Source organism: Poecile atricapillus, chromosome 4 (assembly GCF_030490865.1).
Source record: "Poecile atricapillus isolate bPoeAtr1 chromosome 4, bPoeAtr1.hap1, whole genome shotgun sequence".
NCBI classification, from domain to species: domain Eukaryota; kingdom Metazoa; phylum Chordata; class Aves; order Passeriformes; family Paridae; genus Poecile; species Poecile atricapillus.
Window position 1 is genome coordinate 51,030,942 of NC_081252.1, and position 24,818 is coordinate 51,055,759.

The following is a 24,818-nucleotide window of genomic DNA, read 5'->3' on the forward strand; positions in this document are numbered from 1 at the left end:
TGCAGAAGACAGATCAAGAATGATCGGAGTTCTACATAACATGAGTCACATGGATACAGTAAAATAAGCTGGAGTTACACAACCTCCAGAAGGGCACTTCGATGGGAGTCAAATGCCTGTTCAAGTGAAAGGAAATTGCACAGAGATAGGAAATAGGCTGTTTTCTGTGAACACTATGGTTTATCAGAAGTCAGTGGTTCCATATTGTGGCAAGATGGACTCAGGCTAGGTATCAACAAAACCTTGTCAGAGACAATGGGACATATCAGAATGGAATGCCTGAGAAAGCAGTGAATAGAACTTTACTGGAGGTCCTGAAGAAATAAAAGAAATAATTTCATAAAGAATATTAGCAACAATTCTGCTTTAAGCAAGAAAAATGGGACCAGACTTTCTGATGAGTTTTCTAGCCATTATAGTGTGATGGAGCAGGATTGTATGTCAGAGGTTTCATAAATACAGCTGCTAGCAGAAACTCATTCAAATGGTGTTTATTGTTCCTGTAATGGACACTCCCTCACAAAATGATACATGTTTCCTGAGGTTTTAATTGAAAAGCAAGTTTCAACAATCGAACTTTGGACATGTGTTAACACCTTTGTGCTAGAGATGTAAATGCAGTTCTGCTCCTCCCCACAAATCAATGGTGTAAAGAACCTCTGCAGAAAATGGAAACACTCCTATGCTATCATGCGCTTGATTAAGAACGTATTCAAGTGTTTGCACACGACTTCTGAGAGTGTTTCACCACATGCCAAACCTTGAATCTCTGGAAAGCACTGGAACTATGTACACTACTCAGCTTTCAAGTTTTACCTCTCCCTGGGAAAACAGCATTCCATGAGTATGCACTAGCACTTCAATGCCTAAAATCCACAGACAGCATGGAAAAACTGTTCTGAGAGCTGTGTGTTGCCTATTTATTTCATTACAGTTTGAATACAAACAATGACATCCTACCAAAAAACCAACATTAGCATACATTGCAGACATGTCCAGCAACATCACTAATTCCTTATTTCTTTATTTCAGGTGATACCAACTGTACAGGAAAGAAGTGAAAAGCAGGATATCATTCTGTTTTATGCAAACAGAAAACCTATCCACAGGTCAGACCCCAGGTCTGTTGCTCTAAATGAGATGGAAATAGGTTTATCATGTAATTTGTGAGTCCTGTATTTTCTACTGTCTTCTCTTTCTGCAACACAAATGAAAGAATCTTGTCCCTCATCCTGCTATTCTGATGAGTCCAAGGAAACAGAGAGACCAGAGCTTACACCTTCCTTGGCAGGCCATCTTCCTGATATCAACATGAAATTAGTAACATAGCTCCTCTAAAAAACAGGCAAGTGGGAACATAATAGATTGTGGTTCTCCACTGTAGGAACTGACAGTGGTCAAATAAGAGATTTTTAGGCTTCAGGAATTAGCTTGAGCCTGTGTGAAACTGTGTCACACAACTTTCTCACTCTGGCCTGAGAAATCATAAGGAGGAATCCAAACAGAGAAGTAAAACAACCTTTGCAGGTGTTGTTTGTTGCCCTGTTATTTACTTATAAGACAGGTCAAGGAGTGCTGTTCCTAACTGTCCAATGATGATTATGTGTTGGCTTCATGACCAATGAGAGTTTTACCTTTTTGGATCTGCTGAGAACTGTCTATAAAAGAAGAACGGGAAGAATAAAACTTGCACTCTTTTGCAACCAAAGCTAGAGAGTCTGTGTTGTCACTTTGCTGCTCATAACACAGCGCAACACTCCACAACTAACAAATGCAAAATCCCATGAGGCGTTGATACCTTTTACAGGAAAGCTGCACCAATGACTTATTATGTGTTAGTAGAGGCAGGTTTGGACAACACATGCCCATTTTGCTATGCTTCCAGCCTGTTGAGAAGCTGCATGCCCTGTCTGAAGTAACATGTGGCATCTCTCACAACACCACACTGTTCTGCTGCCACAGTCCAAGAAGCACACGTCACTTTAGACAGAGGACCACCTGAAAGCATCTCTATGGAGGATTACACTGATCACAGGCATCCCTTTACCCTGGGAAATACAGATATAAACACAGGAACGTATGTTCAGATTAGGCAGCTTCTATGCAAAAGACTGTATTGTGTTGCACTGCAACTCCTACCAGATGTAGCAGGAGCCTTGCAAACAGCCGCTCTGCATCTACACAAATATAAACCAGGGCTAAAAAACAAGACCTCCAATGTTTTTCAAATGGATTTTCAGGGCTCATATAATTTCTAATTTGTTAGGAAGAAATGCATGTTTACCCTCCAGTAAAAAGGAAAAGATAGGGCACAGGAGGAATAAATTATGTACACAGTTAACACACTAATAATTTCGGAAGATAACTTTATGTGAACTACTAGCAGAAGCTAGTAGTGGAGGCATTCTTTGCCTGCACACAGACCCGAATCAGCCACAGCTGCATCCCTCACAATACTCTTCAGTTTCTTTCTGAAAGTTTTCCTTGCTTTAGGAAATGCTCTGAAAATATAATGCCCTTTTCATTTAAGCTGTTCATTCATCAAGTTCAAAACTTACAAACATTTTTTCTCACTTTACTGTTGTCATCCTCTCCAGTACAATTATGCAAAGCCAAAGAAGCATCTGGAAACCCTTAACATAGCACTTCCAAAACATGTGCAGAAATTGCTGTAAAATATGCCTGTAAAATCTCGTCCTGTGACACAACAAAAGAAGGGCTGAACTGATTCATTGCTGCGGCCAGCAGGGTGTGCCTTTTGCTTGTAGTTGTGAGCAGTTCTATCTGGCAGCCATCAAAACCACAAAGAGGGTTTACTATACAGCTGTGCCTCACATGTCCATCCATCATCAGCACCTCACCTCTGATCACACATGGAATATTTGCATTGTCCACCAGCAAAAGAGCAAATGTCTGCAGGCACTAGAACATACACATGGTAACTGTAATAAATACTTTGTGGTTTTATCTAATTAATAAAATGGCTACTTAAATCATTCATATCACTGCCCGATCTTCTCTTGTGTCTGGAGCCGTATCTTCTCCCAGCTCCCAGAAGACTTCAAGTTGACTCTCATGAAATACATATTGAAAGATCCTACACTTCTAGACAATAAGACAGTAATTATTCATTAACACTGCTTCTTGAATTTTTGGCTAATAATAAGCAGCTGTGTAAGATCTATGTAAAAATACAACAGTTATTTTCCATGAAGATATTTACCTTTGCAGCATTAATACACACATGGACACACATCTGACTGACTTGTACCTTAAAATTTCTGTTAAATAATATATACTGCTAAGCATGTATTTAGTTTGGGTTACTATATCCTCAAGAGCAGAACTATGTCGAAGTGAAGTCTTAAAATATACTACATAAAGGTGATAGGTGACTGCTAGGATGGTCAACAGGATGTTTAAACCTAAAAATGCTAGGTAAGTGTTGACACTCTAGTTGGAGGGAAAAAAAAAGAAGAAAGTGGCAATTTTCCAGTATTCTGGGTTCTGAATATTCCATGGAGAGAAATACAACAGAGCAGGAATGACTTCTTCCATAACAAGCAAAGAATATTTTCTTCATGGTATCAAGTGAGTTGGAAAAATGATCCAGCTGAACAAAGGTTTAGTGTCTTACCATTTTCCTCATGGCAATACTCCTGTCCTGCAATGCTGCATCTCCGAAAAACCATCTTATTTTCGGTGAGGGTTCCAGTCTTGTCAGAGAAAATATACTGAATCTGGCCAAGGTCTTCAGCAATATTTAGTGCTCGACACTGAATAGTTGAGTCTGTTTTCTCATGGTAAAAATCAATGTCATTCTGTATTAAATAAATTTGTCCCAATTTGACAATTTCAATTGAAACATAGAGAGAAACAGGGATCAAGACCTACCGAAATAAAACATAGGGATTAAATAAAACCAAAGTCTTTGGCCAGTTATAAGCACAAAGTAGCTCTACTGAAGCTGAAGAGTTACTTCAAGGGTACAAATGAGATCAGAATATGACCCATGTTCAAAGCAGACCAGTTACCTGTAATAAAATTATCATCGTCCAGAACATATAGAAGCCTGCTAATGCTGGAGGACTCGATTTCCCATCTGGCCTGGGGATGTTAAAAAAAGGTATTTCGGAATACCTACTTATCCAAATTCCATGACCTTGAAAACAAGGACAAGATAAAGTCAATCAGTTTTATGTAAAGTATCACAGCTCAGGGTCATTATCTTAGCTCTTATACTCTGCAGTTCTTTCAATGCTTTTAAACTACAATTTTATCTCTTGGGGTTTTTTTCCCAACAGGAATCCCAAATGTCATTACATACATGAATAAACACCTTACATGCATTCTATCAACAGTATCTATACCATCTCAGTATCTCAAAAATATCTATATTTACCTATAATATCTCAAAAATAAAGAAATACTAACTACACTTCACAGGTTTTCCCTCCAAAAAAACCCTCTGGCAATTAATTTTGTTATCCTCGCTTGTCCAGGTTTTAGCCTACCAGTGAACACATCATCATACCAACATTTTTAAGTGTAATCTGAAGAAGCTTTGTTCTTAAAAACATATTTTTAACATTATTTTAAATATGTTTATTATCTTTCAGAAAAGTCAGTCAGTTTAGATTCACTCAAGCTAATCATTTAATCAATCCCTAAAATATCAAGTAAGTACAACTCTGGTCACACTAGGTCTCTCACCTCAATGTGTATACATATCTCATGTTACCTGAAAAATCCTAAGAGAAAAGTAGCAGTTTTGCAGAACAGTTAGTGAGAAAAAAGATGAATGGAGAAACAAGGCTCCAGATCCAAAAACATGCATCAGGAACACACTTGTTAACCACACAAGATTAAACACAGTAACATGATCTTAGACCTCACAGCCTTCCCAACTTTCAGGAAATTACATATGGATGAAGAGTGACAAAGTCAATCAGCCCCAAATAAAACACTATTGTAGGCTGAAAGAGGAAAACAGCAGAAATCTGAGTGATTCTCACTTACCCACTGCACCAGTTAAACACATCAAAAGTAGAAGCAGAACACACCAAAGAATATCAGTGTTCACTTTTCTTTCCAATTTACTGCGCTTGTAATGAGGGCCCCTGTTATTCAGCATAGCTTTGGTTTCATGACCTGCAACAAAAAGGAGGTTGAGCTATTAGGTTCTCTAATAACAGGTATCACAACTGCAAGTGCTTTATATTTCTAAAGCTTTGGGAAACAATATTTCTATTAACTAATATTTGAACAGCCATTATAAATATGAGCAAATTAGATTCTCTTACAATACATGACTTCTGTCTGAAAGAAAACTGAACAAGTTAAATCAAAATCTGTCATGTATATGTTAACTTTTATTAGCGTAATGAGCTGGTTTCACATTGACTGACATTTGGGGAAAGAAGTAGGAATCCACCTGCAGAAGTGATTTCTTTGAGAGAAGCTGCTGGGAGCTTCCTCTGTGCCTGGGACAGGCCAATAGGTGGCTAGTGCTGAAAACAGACAACATTTTGCACCATTTAGAAATTAGATCCGCCTCTGTGAGATCCACATTTTAAAAACAACAAAGCCGGGCATTCCCCCTCTGGAGCTTCCGGCCTCAGAAGGTAACGGAGCTCTGGTGGGGCCGGCCCCACTCCCCTCGGGCCTGTGCGGCCTGGGGGAGGCCGGGCCGGACCCCAGCGGCTCCCCGGCAGGGGATGGAGGCTGCGGGACCCAGAGTGGGTCTGGCCATGGCTGCTGACATCTCCCCAACACTAAACCCCCCCTCCCCAGCCTCCAGCTGCTGTGGGCGGAGGGAGGTGCCCAGGGTGGCCCGAAATCCAACACAATGACTGCTTCAGCCACTAGGCGAGATATTAACCCTTTCACTACACAGATGAGACCTGCAGACCTTGTTCCTCTCTCCAGGGAGAGAAAAAGAGTGATGACACGTAGAAAGACAACATGAAAGCACCAAGCTCAGTAAAGAAAGAGTCAAGCCTCAGATGGATGGAGAATGAGGAGATGCCTAATGGGGCTGAAATATTCTTTTGGTAGGGCCATAGAGATAGACAATGATACATTGAAATATTTCCTTTAATTCATGAGAGAGTAGGGGGGGATGAAGCATTCAAACTAGATCTGAGCAGAGGTATCCACTGATGAAGCCAAGCAGATGTTGGAGTAGCTGTGATCCCATGAGAAGCTTGAACAGAGAGAGAGAGAGAGATGAGAATAATGAAGACCCTTTTCCCCCAGGGAGAGAAGAAAACCTCTGTTCCCAGAGAGGATCACAGAAACAAATGAAGAAAACTTTTGCCTTTGAGCAACTCATCCTTAAAATAATACCCCATGAGTTTGTGGCCTATGGACACACCTCCAGGAGGGCTGTGAAAATGGCAGGAATTTCACTTTTTGTCCAGGCGGCTGCTATTTGTGAAAATGAAAAGCCACAAGAGAACTGTTTCTTGTGGAGAAGTCTCCATGGCATGACAAGAGAAAACAACTCTCCCTGCAAAAACTGATGAAAGACTATTGTATAGTTGGTACTGCTTTAACACCCCAAGTTTCGTCTCTATGTTGTCAGTTGAGAAAAGAAAAAGTTGGGCAGGGGGAGGAAAGGTGTTCTGGAAGTTTTATTCTGATGCTTCTTATTCTTGTAGTCCTGTTAATAAAGTCTCTTTATATCTTTTAAGTTTTAAGCCTGTTTTCCCCTTCTTCTAATCCATATCTCACAGCAAGAAATGAGTAAGTGCACTGGTGATTTTAGCCAGTGCTAAAACCCACCGCGTTATTTGGAGCATTGATCAGGAAACTCAGATTGGCAAATCTAAACCACTACACTTACATTAACTGTCACTAATACTCTTTCCTATAGAAGCAACATCATTCTTGACCCTTCCATATGATTTTGAACATTTTCTACAACATCCTGTACCTGTGTTACAAGTATCTGACTGGATACATCATATTGATTGGTGTAAAAAACCTGTGTCCTTTCTACAAATTGTAGAACAGAACTACAACAGCACTAGCTTCAATTTTGGTTAAGAAAAAAGTCCTAAGCAAGTCATGCATTTCCATGTCCATATCAAAATCTCAGTTTACTACTGCAACTAACAAGTTCAGGAGGAGGACCTGTTCACACACTAGAGATCCACCCTTCCAGAAATAATCAGGGTTATCAGTTTTTTACTGTAAAAACAGAAACAAACTTAACCTAGACAGGCATTCTTAACATTTCTAGCTGCAGCTGCCTTCTGCTGGATTCAAGCTTTTACTCTCCCAATTCCCCTTTGTACAATACTACTTCTTAGGGCACACAACTGTCTTGTCTGCAAGACAGTCTGTGAAAGCCAGAGTGGTTCACTAACCTGCATATACCACTATGCCTACCACAGCTTCTGTGTTTCTTACTGTGCATCCTCGGAGCAGTAAATTTTCCTTGCTGAGACCCACTCGATCCATGTTTGAATGCTCACTGCAATAAAAAGTACATTGTGTCAGCTGTAGGACTCCAACAATTACTGATCAGGTTTTGCAAAACAATTAGGAAGAGATTTCCCAAAGAAGCTGCAAGTCACTGACTGCCATCCTGACGTCTCTGATTGGACTTTTCAAATGAATGGAATGAAATCAATCACCCTTGAAAATCAGGGCATGTAGGCACTGCATTATAATTTCTTTTGCATTTAAAAGCCTAGCATTTGCCATCTGGCATATGAGAAGTAGGCAACACTACTTAAAAGAGATCTGAGACAAATACTGGAAATCTGAAGCCCTATCCTATTCAGATTATCAGCATCAGAAAATATTTGAAAAAAATATAAAATCTCATCCAAAATATACTGTGAGCACCATCACTCCTGTAGTATACTTTCAGCTAGGCCCACTCTGTCAAGGTGCTTCCTCAGACACTAAGATTTATATCTATTTATTTTTATTCTCAAATATCTAATGTGCCAGTGTGCAAAGGGAAGGATACAGACATTCTAAGTATCAAAACCTGAAAACAGCTCACCCCATAAAACAGTATTTTACTTTCTTATTATCTGTAAAAAGTAATAAACCTGTAAGAATCACAGAATCATAGAATGGCTGGGGTTGGAAGGGACCTTAAAGCTCATCTAGTCCCTTAAGGTCCCTTCCAACCCTAACCATGAAGGAAACCCCCTAACATAAATCCAGCCTGAAGAAAAGACACAGGCACACTGGTCAAAAGGATTTAGACCAACTGACTGAAGGTTACACAAAAGAAATCAGAGTAGGAAAGGAAGTCAGTCCTATTGATTTCCAGTTCAAAGCAGCTCGCCCAGTCAGGCCATGGTCCAGACCAAATACTGTAGATACCATATGTTATGAAAAGCAGATTTAAAACTGCTGTTTCAAGTATGAAATATGCATTTGCAAAACAGCCTAAGATGTTGAAAATATTTAATACAAAATAAAAAGCATCAGTGCCCCATCTGCTGCTCAGAAAACACTTCTGGAGCTCTGTCTCTTGCACTACGCTCAGAAACACAGTGGTGCAAACCAACCTCTATCCACATTATTATTTATTAATGCAAACATTACAAGATCTCCAAAAATTAGTAAGAATGCCAAAGCAAACAACAATAGTTTAAAGAGCCATCAAACCTACTTACACAAAGCCTCGGAAATGACTGAGGTCATTGTTAGGACTTTCACACTCTATTCTACTGGAAAATTCTTCTGGATCAATTTCAGAGACCTAAAGCCACGGAAGGAAAAAAAACCCAGAGAACTCAGACAAAATATGATAGAACTTACAAACATCATAAACTCAGTGGTTCAAATACTACCATCTAATAGTTTAGCTTCTAAACTTTAGGTTGCTGGTGGTGTTGATGGTCTCCTACCCAGTACAAATCAGATTTACACCCCATAGGACCTCCTAGAAAATATTAAACACTGGCAAGTATCACTTAAATTGATGATATTTTGAGAACACTGGAGAGGGAAAAAAGTGAGTGGAAGGATGAGGAGGAAGAAAAAAAACACAAAAGCAATAAGAACATCTGAAAGGCAGAGATTTCCCATAGATTCTTTCTGTGATATGGAAAAAAGAAAAAGAAGAGACACTGTCTTCTCTGCAGACATTTCTGCAGACGAGCAGAATTTCTTGCAAACAGATTTTTTTTTCCAATACCATGACCAGGATGGTTTCCATGCTAACACAAAGAAAGCAGGTAGAATTTTGCAATGATGTTTGAGACTTGCAAGTACCAAAGAAATGGCTGCTATGAAAGACCAGAAGTACATGCTGCAAACAAAGAGCAGGTGAGCCCTTCAGTGAAAAGTCAAGTGAAACAAATCTCCTGTATTAATAAGAATGAAACATGACAAGAAGAGGAAAACCAAAAGGCCTTATCTTTGGAATTACCTGCTATTGTGATTTCATTTCAATTAATGGCATATGAGTATGCTTCTAGTCTCTAGGATAACACAGGCTTGCCTCTGGTATAAGTGAGCAATTTCCAAGTATTTCTGAGTACCTGCCACTAACTCTTTGGAAAGTCATTTGTTCTACTCTTTAAAAAAAACCCCAATGACCAATTTAAGGTTTCAAACTCCCAAGCATAATTTTCTAATTCACAGGTGTTACTGAATATATCTTCTACATAATTACAGGTCTCTGAGAAGGCTGTAATCCATCAACTGGATGACTTCAGACTGGCAGAATAACAACTGTGAGCTTAAAACACAATCCTGTAAGTAGAATTTGAAAGAAAACATCATATTGTTAACAAGTACTTTGTTAGCTTAACTAAAATATTCTTTTTGCTATGTTCTGCTGTATTGATGTGTTGCACTGTATTCACCTGAAGTCAATATAAACACAGCCTCTGACACACAGATACATTCAGTCTCTTTGCAAATTTAGTTAACTGTGAAAGACCTGTCTCTCCACTGACCCTTCTCATGTTGATTTGCACAGAAGGTACATTTCTGTAAAATGTTAGACAGAATACTTGACTGAAGCTTTTCAAGAATTTTGCACTGTACAATGATTACCCAAACAAGAGCTACTCTCAAAGTGAAATAGCCAAAGCAGTCAATTCTTTTCTTCTACTGGAAACATCTAAATATATATTGCTGGTGGTGCTTCTTGTAATATACCTTGAAACAGCAGGCAGTGAAACTCTGGGTATAATCTATAGGGGACACAGCTGTCTACACTCTGCCAGCATAAAACAGAGGTTACAAAAACTGTGTCCACAAGCAGATACCTTGATATGGACACTCAGATCTTCCTGAATTATATATTTATTTTCTATATTTTTTCATTATAATTGTAATTTTGGCAAAGCAAACACTGAGAGTAGAAGCCTTTGTACATTATTTTTTGAGATAGTTTCCTGTTTCATGGCAGAAATTAGAATTACTTGGATTTTGTGTAAAGATCCCTAAAGAAGGGAGACAATAAAGATCGAAACTGACTAAGGGAGCTGGGAATGATAGGCCCTGCATCAGACACTGAAATGGGAAAATGCAGATTTCCAAGGCTAAGCCTGCTTGCTGTGGCTGTGCTGTGTTTCTGACACATACACCATTTGATAACAGCATGGGAATGGAGTGGGTGTATGGCTAAGGTGGAAGAGGAATGCCTTTGATCAGCTTGGATTAGGCTTCCCAGAAGAAAAGAACTGCACTTTCCATTAGTTTGAGGATGCTGCAGCCAGGACTGGATTCAGTCACTAGCCATGCCAGCTGAGAAGGAACCAACTGGTGCAGTTCTTTGCTATCTCCTATAATCTAATAGGAAATACTCACTGTTCACTGTTTTAGTGCTAATGGCACATTAACTTCTCCACCCCTGTGAACCTGTGCGTGGCTCAGCTAACCACATGCTGTGGTTAAAAGATTAAGGAAAAGGAGATTAAACCCTTCCTAAGAGGAAGCAACATTTGAGTATCTTGAAAGCAGCAGAGCAATGTCAGTTTGTTCACAAAATAGCTCATCATCCTCCCTATCCTGTTTTGTGAATTTCTCTTTGAATGCCAAGATGGTTGGAGACACTGTGTTCTATGCCTCATTACCCACTGCTATTTAAGAAGACTTAAGTTACTTTGCCGATTTCTTTCCTGTTATCATTTACACATTGAAAAAATAAAAAAAAAAACCACTATGAGAGTTTCAGCTCCTGCCTCTTGATTTCATTTTGCCTTGCCTTCTTTTAAAGGAATCCTACGTGCATGAACAGCTGCCCCATTAATAAACTTTGTCATTGTGTTTCTACTTGCTCAGTCACGAGGAAGCAGGATGTAACAACCTTGGAAGCAGATTAGGACTCCATACTTCTTGTCTTCATCTGTTATTTAATTTGATGTTCTTTATTCCTTTTCTTCTTAGGTTAAGAAGTGGGAGAGGTCAGGCAGCCAACCCCTTACATGGCACTGCTAGTTTTGCTCAGCCTGAGTTTATGAGGAAAAATTCCCAGGCTGGAGCTCAGGTGGAGGTGCACTTGAGATCTGTGAAACAGACCATGGCTGTAGATTCAGAAACCAAGCAATCCTGACAAGAAGACAATAACTTTAATTTTTTTTTTCCTATTTGATGACAAAAAATGAATGGTCTTGAATGGTGAAGGAAATTGACAGTTTTTTTGGACAGTATGATTCTTCCTAGAATTTTGGTACAAGTTTTCAGAAAATAAAAAAAAACAGACTCAAATCAGACCTTGGTAGCAGGAGCTAAGGTGTAAGAACTGGGCAACCTCAGTATGCTGTATGCCTGAAGAACCATTGGAATTTTGCTTTGTGTAATGATATGTACACACAAAAGGATCAAACAGTCCTTCCTGTCTTTGTGTTTTAAGATTAAATCAAGTAATAAAAATAAAAACAGAAATAAAAGTAAAATTAGGCATGTGACTGTTAGGGGATAATAGCTTTGCTCATGGATAGCACATCATGCCTTTGGTATTACTGTACCCACTAAGTAATGGCACCTAGAGACAACTTCTCACTTCCTCGCCACTGCTGTAAATTCAGAGGCAGTTCAGGTAATTTTATCTCCAGAGGACTAAACAGTTTGTTGTTATGGACAACACTGAAACTCCCTGCTGTTATTTTAAGTGTGGTGTTTCAGCAGCAGAACTGAAGACTACAGAAATGTCAGGATTCTTAAATCTTTTAATATTGTCTTTTTTGTTCCAGCCTCCAGCATTTTGGCTGCTAGGTATAATATTGAAGTATTGTATGCGAGTAAAAAAGCATTTGCAATGTGAAGAAACAGTGAAAAAGATAGTATCTGTTCTTCTCTCCTGGTCTTCATATAGCACAGAAGTCCCTTCTAAAACTCCCCCAATTTCTTTCTCATGACATATTATGCACCATAAGTAACTACTTGAGGTTTACCCAAATTATTAATTTCACTGTTTTTCATTACTTGAAATAGATCCGTCTTTCTCTGGGTTATGTGAACATGCAAAGATTCGCTCCAAAACCACTCAAGCAACAAATGAGACCTGTGTTACCTAGTACCTTGATTTTCAGATGGGGATTACTGAACTACCATGAATTAGGCAGTCTAGAGGGCAGAGTTGTTTGGGTTTTTTCAGTTCACCAGCTGTCATGTCAGCATTCTTACACCACTAGAAAAGAACAATTCTCACCTGCTCTGAATATCCTCTCACCACTTGTCTCTGCTTTAGATTGGTTTCTCCATCAAGGCCTGCAGTTTCAATGTAACAGATCCCATCCGGGTCACTAGAATATAACAGCACCATGTCAGCAGGAATGATTTCATTACGGGAAAGCCGGACGAAGTCCCCAACATTGACATTTTTCCAGCACTCATCTATGTATTTCTTCTCTTTCCTGGAAGACATAGAAGAACAGTGATTTTTTACAAATGCATAAGCTGAAACAGAAAAACCTAGAGGTGCTATTTGTACACACATCAAAAGTGACATTTCCCAAAATACATGTTTTCCCACATGGAAACAAAGCTTGCAAGAAAGAATAAAATACCATTCACTATACTTCCTTTATCTTTGTATTTTACAACTTGGAATATCCTTTTATGACAGGTATAAAAGAAAAATAATTATGTGGGCATATATATATGCCCACTGATATATACTTGGAGTTTTTTGGTGGTTAATTCAGAATATAATCAGTTTGCATTCCTATCTTTTTATTATCCATGATAACTGCCTAGCAGAGTGGCCACTAGCAGACTCCCTGCCTGATTTGCACCCACAGTGTGTAACATTGCAGTCCTGCACGATGGAACAAGATGCTAACACACCAAACTGTGTGATGCACTCAAGTAGAAAACTATCTTGTTCTGTTTGGGGAAGTGGTATCACACTACGAGTAAAATATGATGCCATTAATGAGTGATAAACTAGCAGCCTTTCAACGTCTGTGAAGCCATTTTAGAGGAATTAAAAATACACCTTTCAAAATAAATGCTATGTACAACAATGCTTAACTAGTGAAAGTACCTTGGTTAATACACTACAGACACATACATGAACTCATTTGCCTCAAAGCAAAATTTTTTTTTTTGCAGATTTTACACTAATTTGATAACCATTTAACAAAACTGGTAATCAAATCTAGGTAATCAGTTCACTAGTCCCTGAGTGAACTGATCTAAATAGCCCTGCTTTGAGCAGGGAGTTAAGATTAAATGACTTTCAAAGACCTTCTCCAAATTACATTATTTTAGGCTACTGTAAGTATCCAGAAGGTAACCAAAAGAGTTATCACCAACTTTTTCACATGATAGTCATAATCAAATAATAACAATAAACCACAAAGTTTGTTGTCTCTTACCTGCAATATACTTTGGTTACTAAGTTGTTTATCTGTTTATCCATTTTGTACCTTGAGTAATCTTCCAGACCATCTTTCACTGCAATAATTGTCAGAACCCCTACCAGAGGTAGCATTGTAATTTCTTTTTGGAAAGCTTCAACCAAAGGAACCCAATTTAGGACAACTAGAAATAGGAAATACAAATTGGCAACTCTGAAACAAAGAGAAAACACAGGATTTAGCCATGCTAGCAGACAACGATCCTTATTTCCCCACTCCATGCTATACAAACATTTAAGTTATCAGCGATTTATCTTTTCTTCACCTGCAATTTAAGGAATAACTATCCAGAACTCTGTTTTTACTCTCCAGCCAAGAGATTACTTAGCAACACAGTTGCTTAACATACATGATCAGGTGTTATAGATACATATTATATTGTTGGCTTTCCGCAAATATTAAAATGAATGTTATGTGTATAAGAATGGAAATTTTTGTTGTATTAACATAGTTTCCTTTATTTCTGTTATTGATGAGACTTAGAAGTAGTAGTACAATACATATATGTTAGGCTGTGGCATAGTATTAAAATAAAAACTGCATTTGTTTGTATAACCCAAAGACTGAGAAAAAAAAAATAGCTAGAGAACTCCTGCATTTGTAAACTGTCTTATCCAGATGAAGACAGCAATGACCAGAACTCTGGGGGGAGGAATTTACTGCAGTTCTGGTATCACGGAATGTAAATCTCGATGGTGCCAAGAAGATTATCTATTGGGAAGGGGGCAAGAGAAAACTAAACAGAAGAACACCAAAGATCCTAAGAAGAATCTATGAATATGTATGAGAATTTATGGATATGTAGTAGGATTCTGTTTTTAAGGGACAATCCTATGTTAGTAGGTGTGCTCTTTTAGCTGAATGCAGACACCTGGCTGTGTCTGTATACTTTATTTTTTTCCACTAACTGTCTTTTTTATTAAACTTTTAAATTCTATAAAAATTATATGAACCTCGTTTTTCACATCAGGTAATACAGAAACCAAAAATTCTCCTGTATTTCAAAACTGTCCTCCAGGCACATGTTTTCCAGAGTGAGGCACTGGTGAATTTGCACTCTGAAACTTCTAGGTCCTTTAAATTAATTTTATCATCTCTTAGGGAAGATGACATCTTTTAAAAGAAGGAAGACATCCTCCCTGCAGAGCTTGACAGATCAGCAGTTCTCCAAGCAGAAGGAAGATGAAAAAAATTGGCAAGAGAGAAAGACATGAAGGAAGGAGAAAAAGACATTTGCAGGAAATAAGCGGAAAGATCCTACTGCTGATTGGTGTGTGGCAGTGCTCCAAGAGCAAGGAATAGGTCAGTAGTCCAAAGAACAGACTAAGTGGAAAGTACATAAGCTAAGGAGAAAAGGATTAGCTCAACGATGATGATACTTTGGCCATATAACATGTATCTTTTCCGAAGTAATAGGTCAGTGGGAGGAATAATTTTTTAATATGTAGTAACACACACAAATATTTAAATAGAAGGATTCAGCTTAAGAAGAATTACCACAATCAAAAACGAGTTCCTTACCTGTGAAATTGTTCAAATAAATTCCGTGGTAAAAAATTCAATAAAGTATACCTAGTAGTCCGTATTTTGTTGTTCATGTACTGTTTTGATACCTTTTCATACTCTTCTTTAAAATGTCCCAAACAGGGTATCACTATCCTATGTTTGCCAGTAGTTTTTGATGATTGATAGCACTTGCTACTTGAATTGTTGCTGCTGCATTCTCTGCCCTCTGTTGCTATCAGTCGCTGCCAGCGGTATCGGGCCCAGCGGATGGGATCTGCCATTGCACCTGAAACACTTTATAGTCCAAGAAGTGTCATCTCTCTAGAAATTTGAAAATACAGCAAGTTAGACAATAATTCTGTAAAGGCTTTTCAACAAAAAGTCACAGCCACAGTTTTGAATGAGCCTCAAGAAAAAAGTAATTTTCATAATGAACCCAACCCAGACTGTTAATAGGTTATGTAAGGTAAGGAACTTTTGCATCAAATAATGAATTTATCTCAATTTCATCAAACCTTCCAGGATCCTATTAAAATGCACAATATCCTGTTTAAAATGCACAATATTTTTGTAATAGCAGTCCACCCACCAGTTTCTCATGCTGCAGCATCATGCAAAAAGGCAGACAAGCTGCTAATTCTGCAGAGAACAGCATTTTGAAAGGAATCCTCATCTCAGACACTGCAGTCCATGCTGATGGTTAACAAACCTTATTAAATTCAGAAGTCAAAAATCTAGCAATATGCATCTGAATACAACCTTGGACACAAAGTGAGGACTTTCCAGTGAAAGGCAGTAAGTAGCGATCAACAAAACTTCTTCCAGTGAATTAGAAAGAGGTTTGAGAACTTTTAACAACTGACAGAGGATGAATAAATTTCATGCCAATGCTTCTTCTTTATCCACCTAGCTAAGCTCTAGCATTCTATAAAAGAATTTGTTTTCCTACAGAAAGCAAAAGTTCATAGCTATAGGTGATACTCACAGCTACAACTACTTACGTGTTGCTTATTTTATCAAATCACTCAATATAGTCAGAAAGGCCACCTGCACAAACCACGCTTTAATAGACCCTCAAAAGTGCTGTTTATTATAACAAAGTTTTTTACAATTTGAAAGTTTTAACTAATGGTTGCTACATTTCTTGTATCACTTCTTCCACAGAACAGTTCATGGTATATTTGTTTAAAACCATAAACTGCATGAGCCCAGAATCACCAGTGCTTCTCACTTCAGTTTACTTTACTTCCATCTCTTACTACCTGCATAGATTGTAGCAAAATTTTTTACTAAATCCTGTTCCTAAGTTCCCCCACAAAAGCTGCTTCTAAAATTTGTTGGATCTCCCTAAATGGAATCTCTTCACAACAGATTCTCCTGTGTGGTTACCAAACTAATCCTGACTTTGGTTTCAATCAATTCAAGCTTCAATATGGTATCTTTCTCTTCTCTTGGAAAATGTCACTGTCCTGCTCAGATTCCTCCAAAATGTTCCTCTAAATAGTAATTTTCCAAACTATCAACTTGACTATTTTATCCAGACTATCTTCTCTTACATATCTTCCTTGATTCTTCTATTAAAACTGCAGAATTCTTGACACATGAGCACAATGCCCCCACCAGGTTCTCTAAAAATTGGGTACTATTTGCATCTCCACATTAACCAATTCTGTTCTGAAAAAGAAGATTCTCCAAACTTCCTAAAAAGCCTGCACATCTGTGTCACTACCCTGCAGCTAGAAAGCTTTTCTCTAATGTTTATCCAGCCTCTTCCTCTCATCAAATTAAGATGGGACATTTTTGTCCTATCACCATTAGATGTAGATAGCTATTGACTGTCACAGTGTCCTGGAAGACTGTAACCATGCACATGAAAATCATGCTCTTTAGAAACCACGACCTGCACATGAAGGAGACAAAAAACAAAACAAAACCCTCTATATAGCATTTCCTCTCAGAATCCCCTAGCAGTACCTTACTGCTCTTCCAAGACTGTTCTGCAGCGCTCCTCCAGACAACGTAAGGGGCTAGTCTGAGGAAAAGGCTTTCTTTTTTTTCTCAGTCCTAAACCTTGTGGTCTCAGTAATCATCAGGCTACCAAAGGTTGCAAGGGAATGCAGCTGTGTCTGGGACTTCTTAGAGAAGCAAGAAAGACAAGGTTGTGAAGATTTTCTCAAATGCTGTCATCCTCTTATTTTCACAGAATGTGGCATCTTTATTTCCTCTAATCCTACTGCCTGGGAGACAGCTCCCAGAGGGACTGCCTTCTGCATACAGGTTACCATCCCATTTTAGTCAGGGCCAGCCTTCCCTCCAGAAATGCAAACTGCCATTTAGAAGCAGCTGCTTCACACCAATGACTCATTTTGAGTGTAGGGCTACCATACAGTCATACATATGAACACTGATCTGTACACACCTGAAAGAGATGCTTCAGTTAATTTACACTGAGCCTGAGAACATGTCTAAAGCTTGAAAGGTCTTCAAAAATGTTTAGGGACTGCAGAACGTACTGCTAGTGGAGTCCATACATGACTACACAGATTTCAATACACCTAGCGCTCCCAAACGCCCAAATTAACACAGACCCATCAACAAAAGTCAGGACTGAATTAAAGAACAAAGTACTGGAAATTAAAGAATTTTGAAAGATAACTGGCTGAAAAGAGGTGGGTTTGGGTTTTTTTCCTGCAATCAAAAATTTCAGCAGTTCAACAGTTAAAGAAACCCCAAACTTCTGGATTTTGGATGGCATCCTTAAGGCTTGGCTATTTTGAGGAAACAACAATTCTCCTTAACTGTCTCTGCTGTGACAAATCAGTAATTGCACCAACAGGTTTTATACAATGAAGGGCCTTTTGAAATAAATGTTTCCTTTAACTAAAAATATGGTGGATTATCAGGGAGAGTTTTCACATGATTTCTTCTGTTAAATTTATCAGACTCCTTCAAGCTTTCGTCTTTAGCATGAATCATAGAGGGTGTGTCAATTAACCACACTTTTGCCCAATAATCTGACATATATCTACACACTGTTAAAGTGTACAATGACCTAGTAGCAAACTTAAGTAAGTAAATGCCAGGATATTTCACAAGATGCTGCCAGCCAGGTATTTCAGAGAAGGTTGTATTTGTAGTGAAAATCACGTTTGTTTTTGTAAGACCAGGCAAAGAAACATCTGATACTGATGAAGAAGGAAGGAATTCTTTCTCGATCTCCCAGGGCTAATGGGAATGCAGAAGCTTTAAATAGGACATCCTGTTCATTCAGTGAAAATTATATAGGCAAAATAACCTATATAGCTGAAATACATCTCACAAATTTTAAAACCTTCTAAATTCTAAGTTTTTTTTGTTTACATAATGTTTTATCTTTTCTAGTATTTGATACCCAGTGACCACTATTTATAAAAAATAAAGCAGTTGGGGAAAGCAGGGAGGAAGAGAAGTGGTCATTTTAACAGGACAGTACATTAAGGTGGAATTCTTCACCACTGGATGAGGAGCTAATAGTTTAAACTGCATATACAATGCTGAAGAGCAATCACCCCTCACCACATAGTATCTCTCTGACTCCTGACACAGTTCCAAAACCTCTGCCCCACCCTTCCTCAGGAGCTTAAAAAGGAACAGGAAACATCAGATTCAGCTCTGTGCACCGCATATTTTGTCAGTATCTATTGTATTCTAATGTAACTTCTAACAAAACTGAAGATTGTAGAGATGAGAAATAACACAAATCCATCGCACTGGAAACACTGTATGAAAAATAACAAGTAATCTATGATCAGAGAAGTGAATCAGACAATTAACAGACATCTTGGGAAAAAAGTATCTGAATCTCATACTCTGCCATAATTCCCTCTGACTCACCTGGGATTTGACTGAGCTGCTATTTTGCAAATGATTTTTTTTTTAAATAATTTGCATCACCATTTTAAAGTATCACTTTGGAGGTTTCAAACTTCAGAAACCTCTTTTGCATTTCTTAACTCTTCTGAGTAATTTTTTTCTTCTTCCTCATTAAATTTAGTTCATAAAGTATTGAACACATTTTCTGTGGTCAGGAGTTTCATCAGCTTCACATTAAATATTTTAGAGGATTAAGTCACCAAAGATCAAATAAAAGCTATTTTAAACAATTTTTCTAAGAAATCCATTCCCTTAAAACATTTGACCCTTTTGTCATGTTATTTTCCATAGCCAAGTCTTGAGTTCCCCAGCTAATGTGAACTTAAAGCAGTAACACAAAATGGCAGACATCTCTTTAAACACTGGCAAACGATCCACAAGTTACTTTGAAGCACTATTTTTTGTAGTTTATTTCTAAAAAACGTGTTTATGTTTAAAACCCCCAAGAATAATATTCATGTATTCGAAAACAGGAAGCCTAAATGATCACATGCTAAGTTTTGAGGACAGCCTCACACAAGCTAGCCTGTCCTCATTTTCACACTATTACACTACTCAAGTGAACACTCTTGATCTTGCTAAATGGAAACAGCTGATACAGAGGCAATTCAGATATGTCTTACACTCAAAAAAGGAAGTTCTTGTAGTAAGCTTACCAATTGTTAGTAACATAATAATAATGATGAAATGTGGAAGGAAATTACATGACACTGGATTTATTCTGTTTCTTGTTTGTTTTTCTACACCAGTTCCTTCATGTGCTCTGATTCTTTCCTCTTTTTACAAAAGCACTTTGGGCTACGTAAAACTGAAGGGACTAGATACAGGTTAACAGGAAACAGCTGGCTGTCATACCTTTGTTAAAGCAAGGCACAGCAGCATCATTTTTAACACAGGACAGATCAACATTACACACTCTTCATGTCTGACCATTCTATTATCAGAATAAAAACACGCTTTGAGAACTCTCTGCTAGTGATAATGCTTAGGAAACCCCTACTTTTAAATGGTCTCTACCCGGGAAGAAGGACCTTGCATCATAAAGCCTCATGTAAGCGTTCTCTTGTATGTGTATTTCATGTCCCTAAGCTCTTTTCTCATCACTTCCACTGTCTCTTAAATATTCTGTCAGCTTTGTGAAGTATCACCTGCACATCTACATGCAAGCCTTTGCTCCTAGCTTTCCTGGCGTGGAATGGAACTGACACTAAAAACTCCTTAGTTCCAGTTATATTATTGTTAGCCTTTAGCAAATCACTTAGCAATCACTGATCTCTCATACTAGATAATTTCTTAAAATCATCAGCAAAAGAGATGTGTAGATAACTTAGCCTATGTTTATCCTGCTCTGGAACTGCACCTTACTATTATGTGGTCATTTGCTCACATTTCATGTGAAGTACCTCACCATTTACCCTGGCTTCTCCTAACCACTTCCTCCCTTCTGTCAACATCCTTCTCTTTCACTATGATCTCCAAATAATTAGTCCTCATTTTTCTTTCAGAAAGTTCTTTATTAAATGCACTTGGCAAATGTGCATTTAATGACATATTTGACAAGAATGTTCCCCAATCCTTTGACACATGCATGCTTATGGTGTGTGTCTCTATCCTGTTCCTTCTCAAGAAGTGTGCAGTAGGCCTTCATCTGGGATAGTTTCCAGTAGGAAGTAATAAATCAATTCTTGGCAAACAGAAATGCAATAAAAAAAAATTCATTATCTCACCTGAAAAATTTCTACAGCACCTAAAAGGCATGCAGGTCAGACAATGAATCTCCCCAGCAACAACCCTTTTTCTTTCTTCCCCACACAAATATACAAGGATGTTCTGCAGCTCTGAGGTTCTGGGTGACCAGTGAATATAAAAAATTCTATCCTAGATGAAGTCACACTACACAATGCTGTGGAAGAGTGGATCATCCCCAATCCACACACCAGTCCCATTTAAACCTCTTCGCAGGTGTCACTGCAAAGGTTCACCAGCACTTTTGTCACTACACTGACAGAACTATACCCGCAAAATGTTAAAAACTCCTCCTAATCATCTTTCAAAACTCAGAAGCTAGCAGAAAATGAAGAAGGTTCAGAGAACCAGGGCCTAAAGATTAATTTACACTCTGAAGAACAAATACTTCTTTTCTCCTAAGGTTTCCCACTTTCTCTGTAACACGCAATTTCACAAATTTGTCACATGTTTGCAAGCCAGTATGAGATCTGCTGAGATATTCTAATATGCCAAATAGATCTGGATAAGAGACTTTTGCTGTCAATTTATGGGACAAACAAGCAAAAACCTGCAGGAATCAAAACTTCAGTTTGAGAAAATGATATGGTCACTTGCAACCATATATTCTGAGATATATTTATAAAAGAGATGTAAGAATTCTTGAATTAAGAGTGGAAGGCAAATGTTAGTATGAAAAATCAATTGCTGTAGCACTAGTTAGCCATGCACTCCTACCTACAAAGTCTAATTTAGCAAAGTCTAATTTAGCATGGACAATACAAAAAACTTGCAAGCCTTGAAAAGCCTTGGATATTAGGAAAGGAATTTCTTGGTTATGAGTACATTAAGCCAGCCATCAACAGCTCTTCACAGATGAAAAACAACCAGCAGGATGCATCAAAACCCAAGAAGTGTGAAGGCCCTGACACAAGAATGGATGCAAGATAATTTAATAGCAAACCATGCAGTAATACTGTTTAACATATGGCAGTGTGGGAGCAGTATATAAAAGCAGAATATCTCCTTCATCTTGGGTAAAGTAATATAGGATGCCAATCAGATCTTGTACCTACAGACACAATCAAACCATACAGTAGCAAATTTTAGGTTTAAATTTCAGATGAAATAGTTTCAAAATAAAACTGAAGACTCCTGGAGTGATCATCTGTGAAAATATTTTACATCCCTTTCTTCATCAGGAAAGTTCTGCTTCATGCCCTGTTCTCATGTGCCACATTGGTCTCAAAACTGTAAACCAAAACCTTACAGTTTAAGTCTTACACTTTTATGACTATCTTTCCACACAGGTATCTCTTTAGCTTATGGTCAGGCAGCATTTAGTCACTACAGATGCTTTGCTATCTGTGAAATTCACATGAATTTCACAGTAATACTGAGGCATGGGCCATGTTAAAAATTTATACTGGCGTTCATGGAATGCAGAACAATGTGTGTTTGGGTTTTTTGGTTTTCTGGATATTTTTTGTAGCTGTGTACACTCCCTACGCTACCATAAATACTTTTAAGAGAAATAATTGGCGGTATTGCTGGTTTTTAAAGGGCCAAAACTCTATTGTGTCCATAAGGTCTAGCATACTCATTGAAATTTATACTGAAAGTACCCATTACAGCAATAAACTCTACTTGATCTCCTAAAATACTAGATTAGCTCTCTATTTTTTCAATTCTTCTGGTTTTCTACATTATCAGCTACTCAAAAGTTCCATATATTCCCAAGGCATACACTGAAGTTTTCAGGTCTAATGCTCTAGGGCTAGTGAATTTTCAACAAAACCAGCTCTTGAACCTCAGGAAGACAATCAGATTTGCCAAAGAGCAACAAAACCTGCCTACTGCTTGGGAATATATTGACAGGAATAACCTGTGAATCCACTTTAACCACCAGAGACTTCCTGTGAGACTGTAAAACATGATTCTTGAGATATTATTTCAAACCTGACAGTGAGAAGTAACCCATAGCAACTGAGGGCTCAATTACAAATGTGTGTCTTTAAAGGTTTTATTAATAAAAATGAAGCCAAAATATATAGAAGTGTAAAAGCAAAATATGCAAGGAGTTAAGAATGCTGAAACTCTTACCTTAGTAACCCCATAACTATCTAAGACACTAGGTAATCACTGCTGTTAGTAGCTGAACTGAGTTAGAAGTTAACACTGAATAGAATTGTTCTCACTTCTACCTTCTACTCCTGGCTTAGTCAACTCCTTCATAATGAATCTGGTACTTACTGAACCTAGTTCTCACTAATCTGCAAGACATTTTACTAACGCAGAGATAGTAACATCACTGGATTTCCCAATTATTACAGCTGTGAAAGTACTCATGTTGGCACAAGCAAGGTGGGACAGTAATGCCTAATTAGAGAGTATGTTTGAGTACTCATGTAGACCACTTGGTCCCAATTTCAGTCGAGTTTTTGTTAAGAACATGTCACCTCTGGTTATTGCCTTTGAAATTCAGATCATCCAGGGCAGTGGGAATTAAATAAAGAATGTGATCCTCGCCTGTCAGTCCTGCCTTTTGCTCCTGTAAACAGTAAGTGCCCACACTCTAAGTGTAAAATTTCAGTCTAAAACAATGGCTTTGGACCATCTTTGGAGTCACACAGAAGAGCTAAGTGAATTCAATTCCACTCCAATCCTAGGTAAACCACTTAGTGCTCTTTCTGCTGGAAACCACTAGTAATGAAAACCAGAATAATGACAATTCTGTTATCTTTTGGTGATGAACACAAGTATGTTTTTAAATAAGAGGTTTTTTAACACTTCAGTCATTGAGACGTCAGATGTGAATACCCTGTAAGTACTGCCTTGCAAGCATTAAAATCATAGTAATTTTGATTTTAGAAGTACATTTTTCTTCACTAGCTGCCTTTCTGATATGAACTTGGATTATTCTTTACCATCTTTTTCATAATTAAGTCCAGTAACTATTGCTGTGCTCCAGCCCTGTGAGTGAACATGTGCACTCTGGACCCCTCCGTATTTTCCTGAAGTTTCAGCAATTTCCCTGCGACTTATATGGACTTAAGTCTACTTCCTTGCCATGAATCGGTAAAACAGTAAATAGCTGACACCTCAGTCACTACCGTGAACTATTAAAACAAAGACTTTTGTTTCTGGAGTCAAAGTCGAGGAGATTAACATAAGCAATGGCGGGGGTGGGGGGGGTGGGGGTGGTGGAGGTCGGTGGTGGCCCAGGGGACATTTAAAAACATAAACCCACAAATGGTCCTTTTGCACCGCCCACAGTGTTCCAGCCCCCGCTGAGTTTCGGAGGGGCCGTTCGGGCGCCGGCAGAGCTTCCCGGGCCAGCCGCGGGCGCCGGCACAACGCCACCGGCGGGAGCGCTGAGGGCACCTCCCCCGCGGCCGCTGCTTCCGCCTTTCCCCCGCCCCGTCCCGCTCCCGGAGCCCGGCCCCGCTGTCCTCCCGCGCCACAACCCACACACCCGACCCCGCCGGCGACCTGCCCCGCCGAAACTGTTTCGCACTTACCGATGGAGCCGAGCACATCCCCGGGGAATGGCCGCGCACCCGCCTCGCCTCGCCTCGCCCCGCCCCGCCCCGCCCCGCCCCGCCGCGGCTGCCCGGCCCCCCGGCCGCCTCCGCCCCACCGCCCCTCACCTGCCCCGGTCCTTCTTCTCGCCTATTTTCCTCTCTCATCCTTCTCTCTCGAGGAGAGACTGAGGCGGACCTGCCGGCCTGAGCTGCGGTCGGGGACCCTTCCAAAAGCGGCTCGTCCGCGCTCACCACGGCTGTGGGTGAGGGAGCTTTGTTCGCTGCCATAGAGTCCATAACG

The 24,818-nt window shown here is 39.0% G+C and overlaps 1 protein-coding gene across 1 annotated transcript in view; it reads right to left on the bottom strand.

Moving 5' to 3' along the window:
- ATP10D (ATPase phospholipid transporting 10D (putative)) overlaps window positions 1-24,586 on the bottom strand; it is a 47,077-nt gene extending 22,491 nt beyond the window's left edge. The window contains exons 1-9 of the mRNA XM_058837992.1: window positions 24,515-24,586; window positions 15,372-15,677; window positions 13,809-14,003; window positions 12,638-12,842; window positions 8,646-8,731; window positions 7,374-7,480; window positions 5,020-5,151; window positions 4,035-4,162; window positions 3,638-3,890 (exon numbers count right to left, since the gene is read on the bottom strand). Of these exons, the coding sequence (XP_058693975.1) occupies window positions 3,638-3,890; window positions 4,035-4,162; window positions 5,020-5,151; window positions 7,374-7,480; window positions 8,646-8,731; window positions 12,638-12,842; window positions 13,809-14,003; window positions 15,372-15,637 (1,372 nt within the window). The 5' untranslated portion in view covers window positions 15,638-15,677; window positions 24,515-24,586. The remainder of the gene's footprint in view (window positions 1-3,637; window positions 3,891-4,034; window positions 4,163-5,019; window positions 5,152-7,373; window positions 7,481-8,645; window positions 8,732-12,637; window positions 12,843-13,808; window positions 14,004-15,371; window positions 15,678-24,514) is intronic.
- Between the last annotated feature and the right edge of the window lie 232 nt (window positions 24,587-24,818).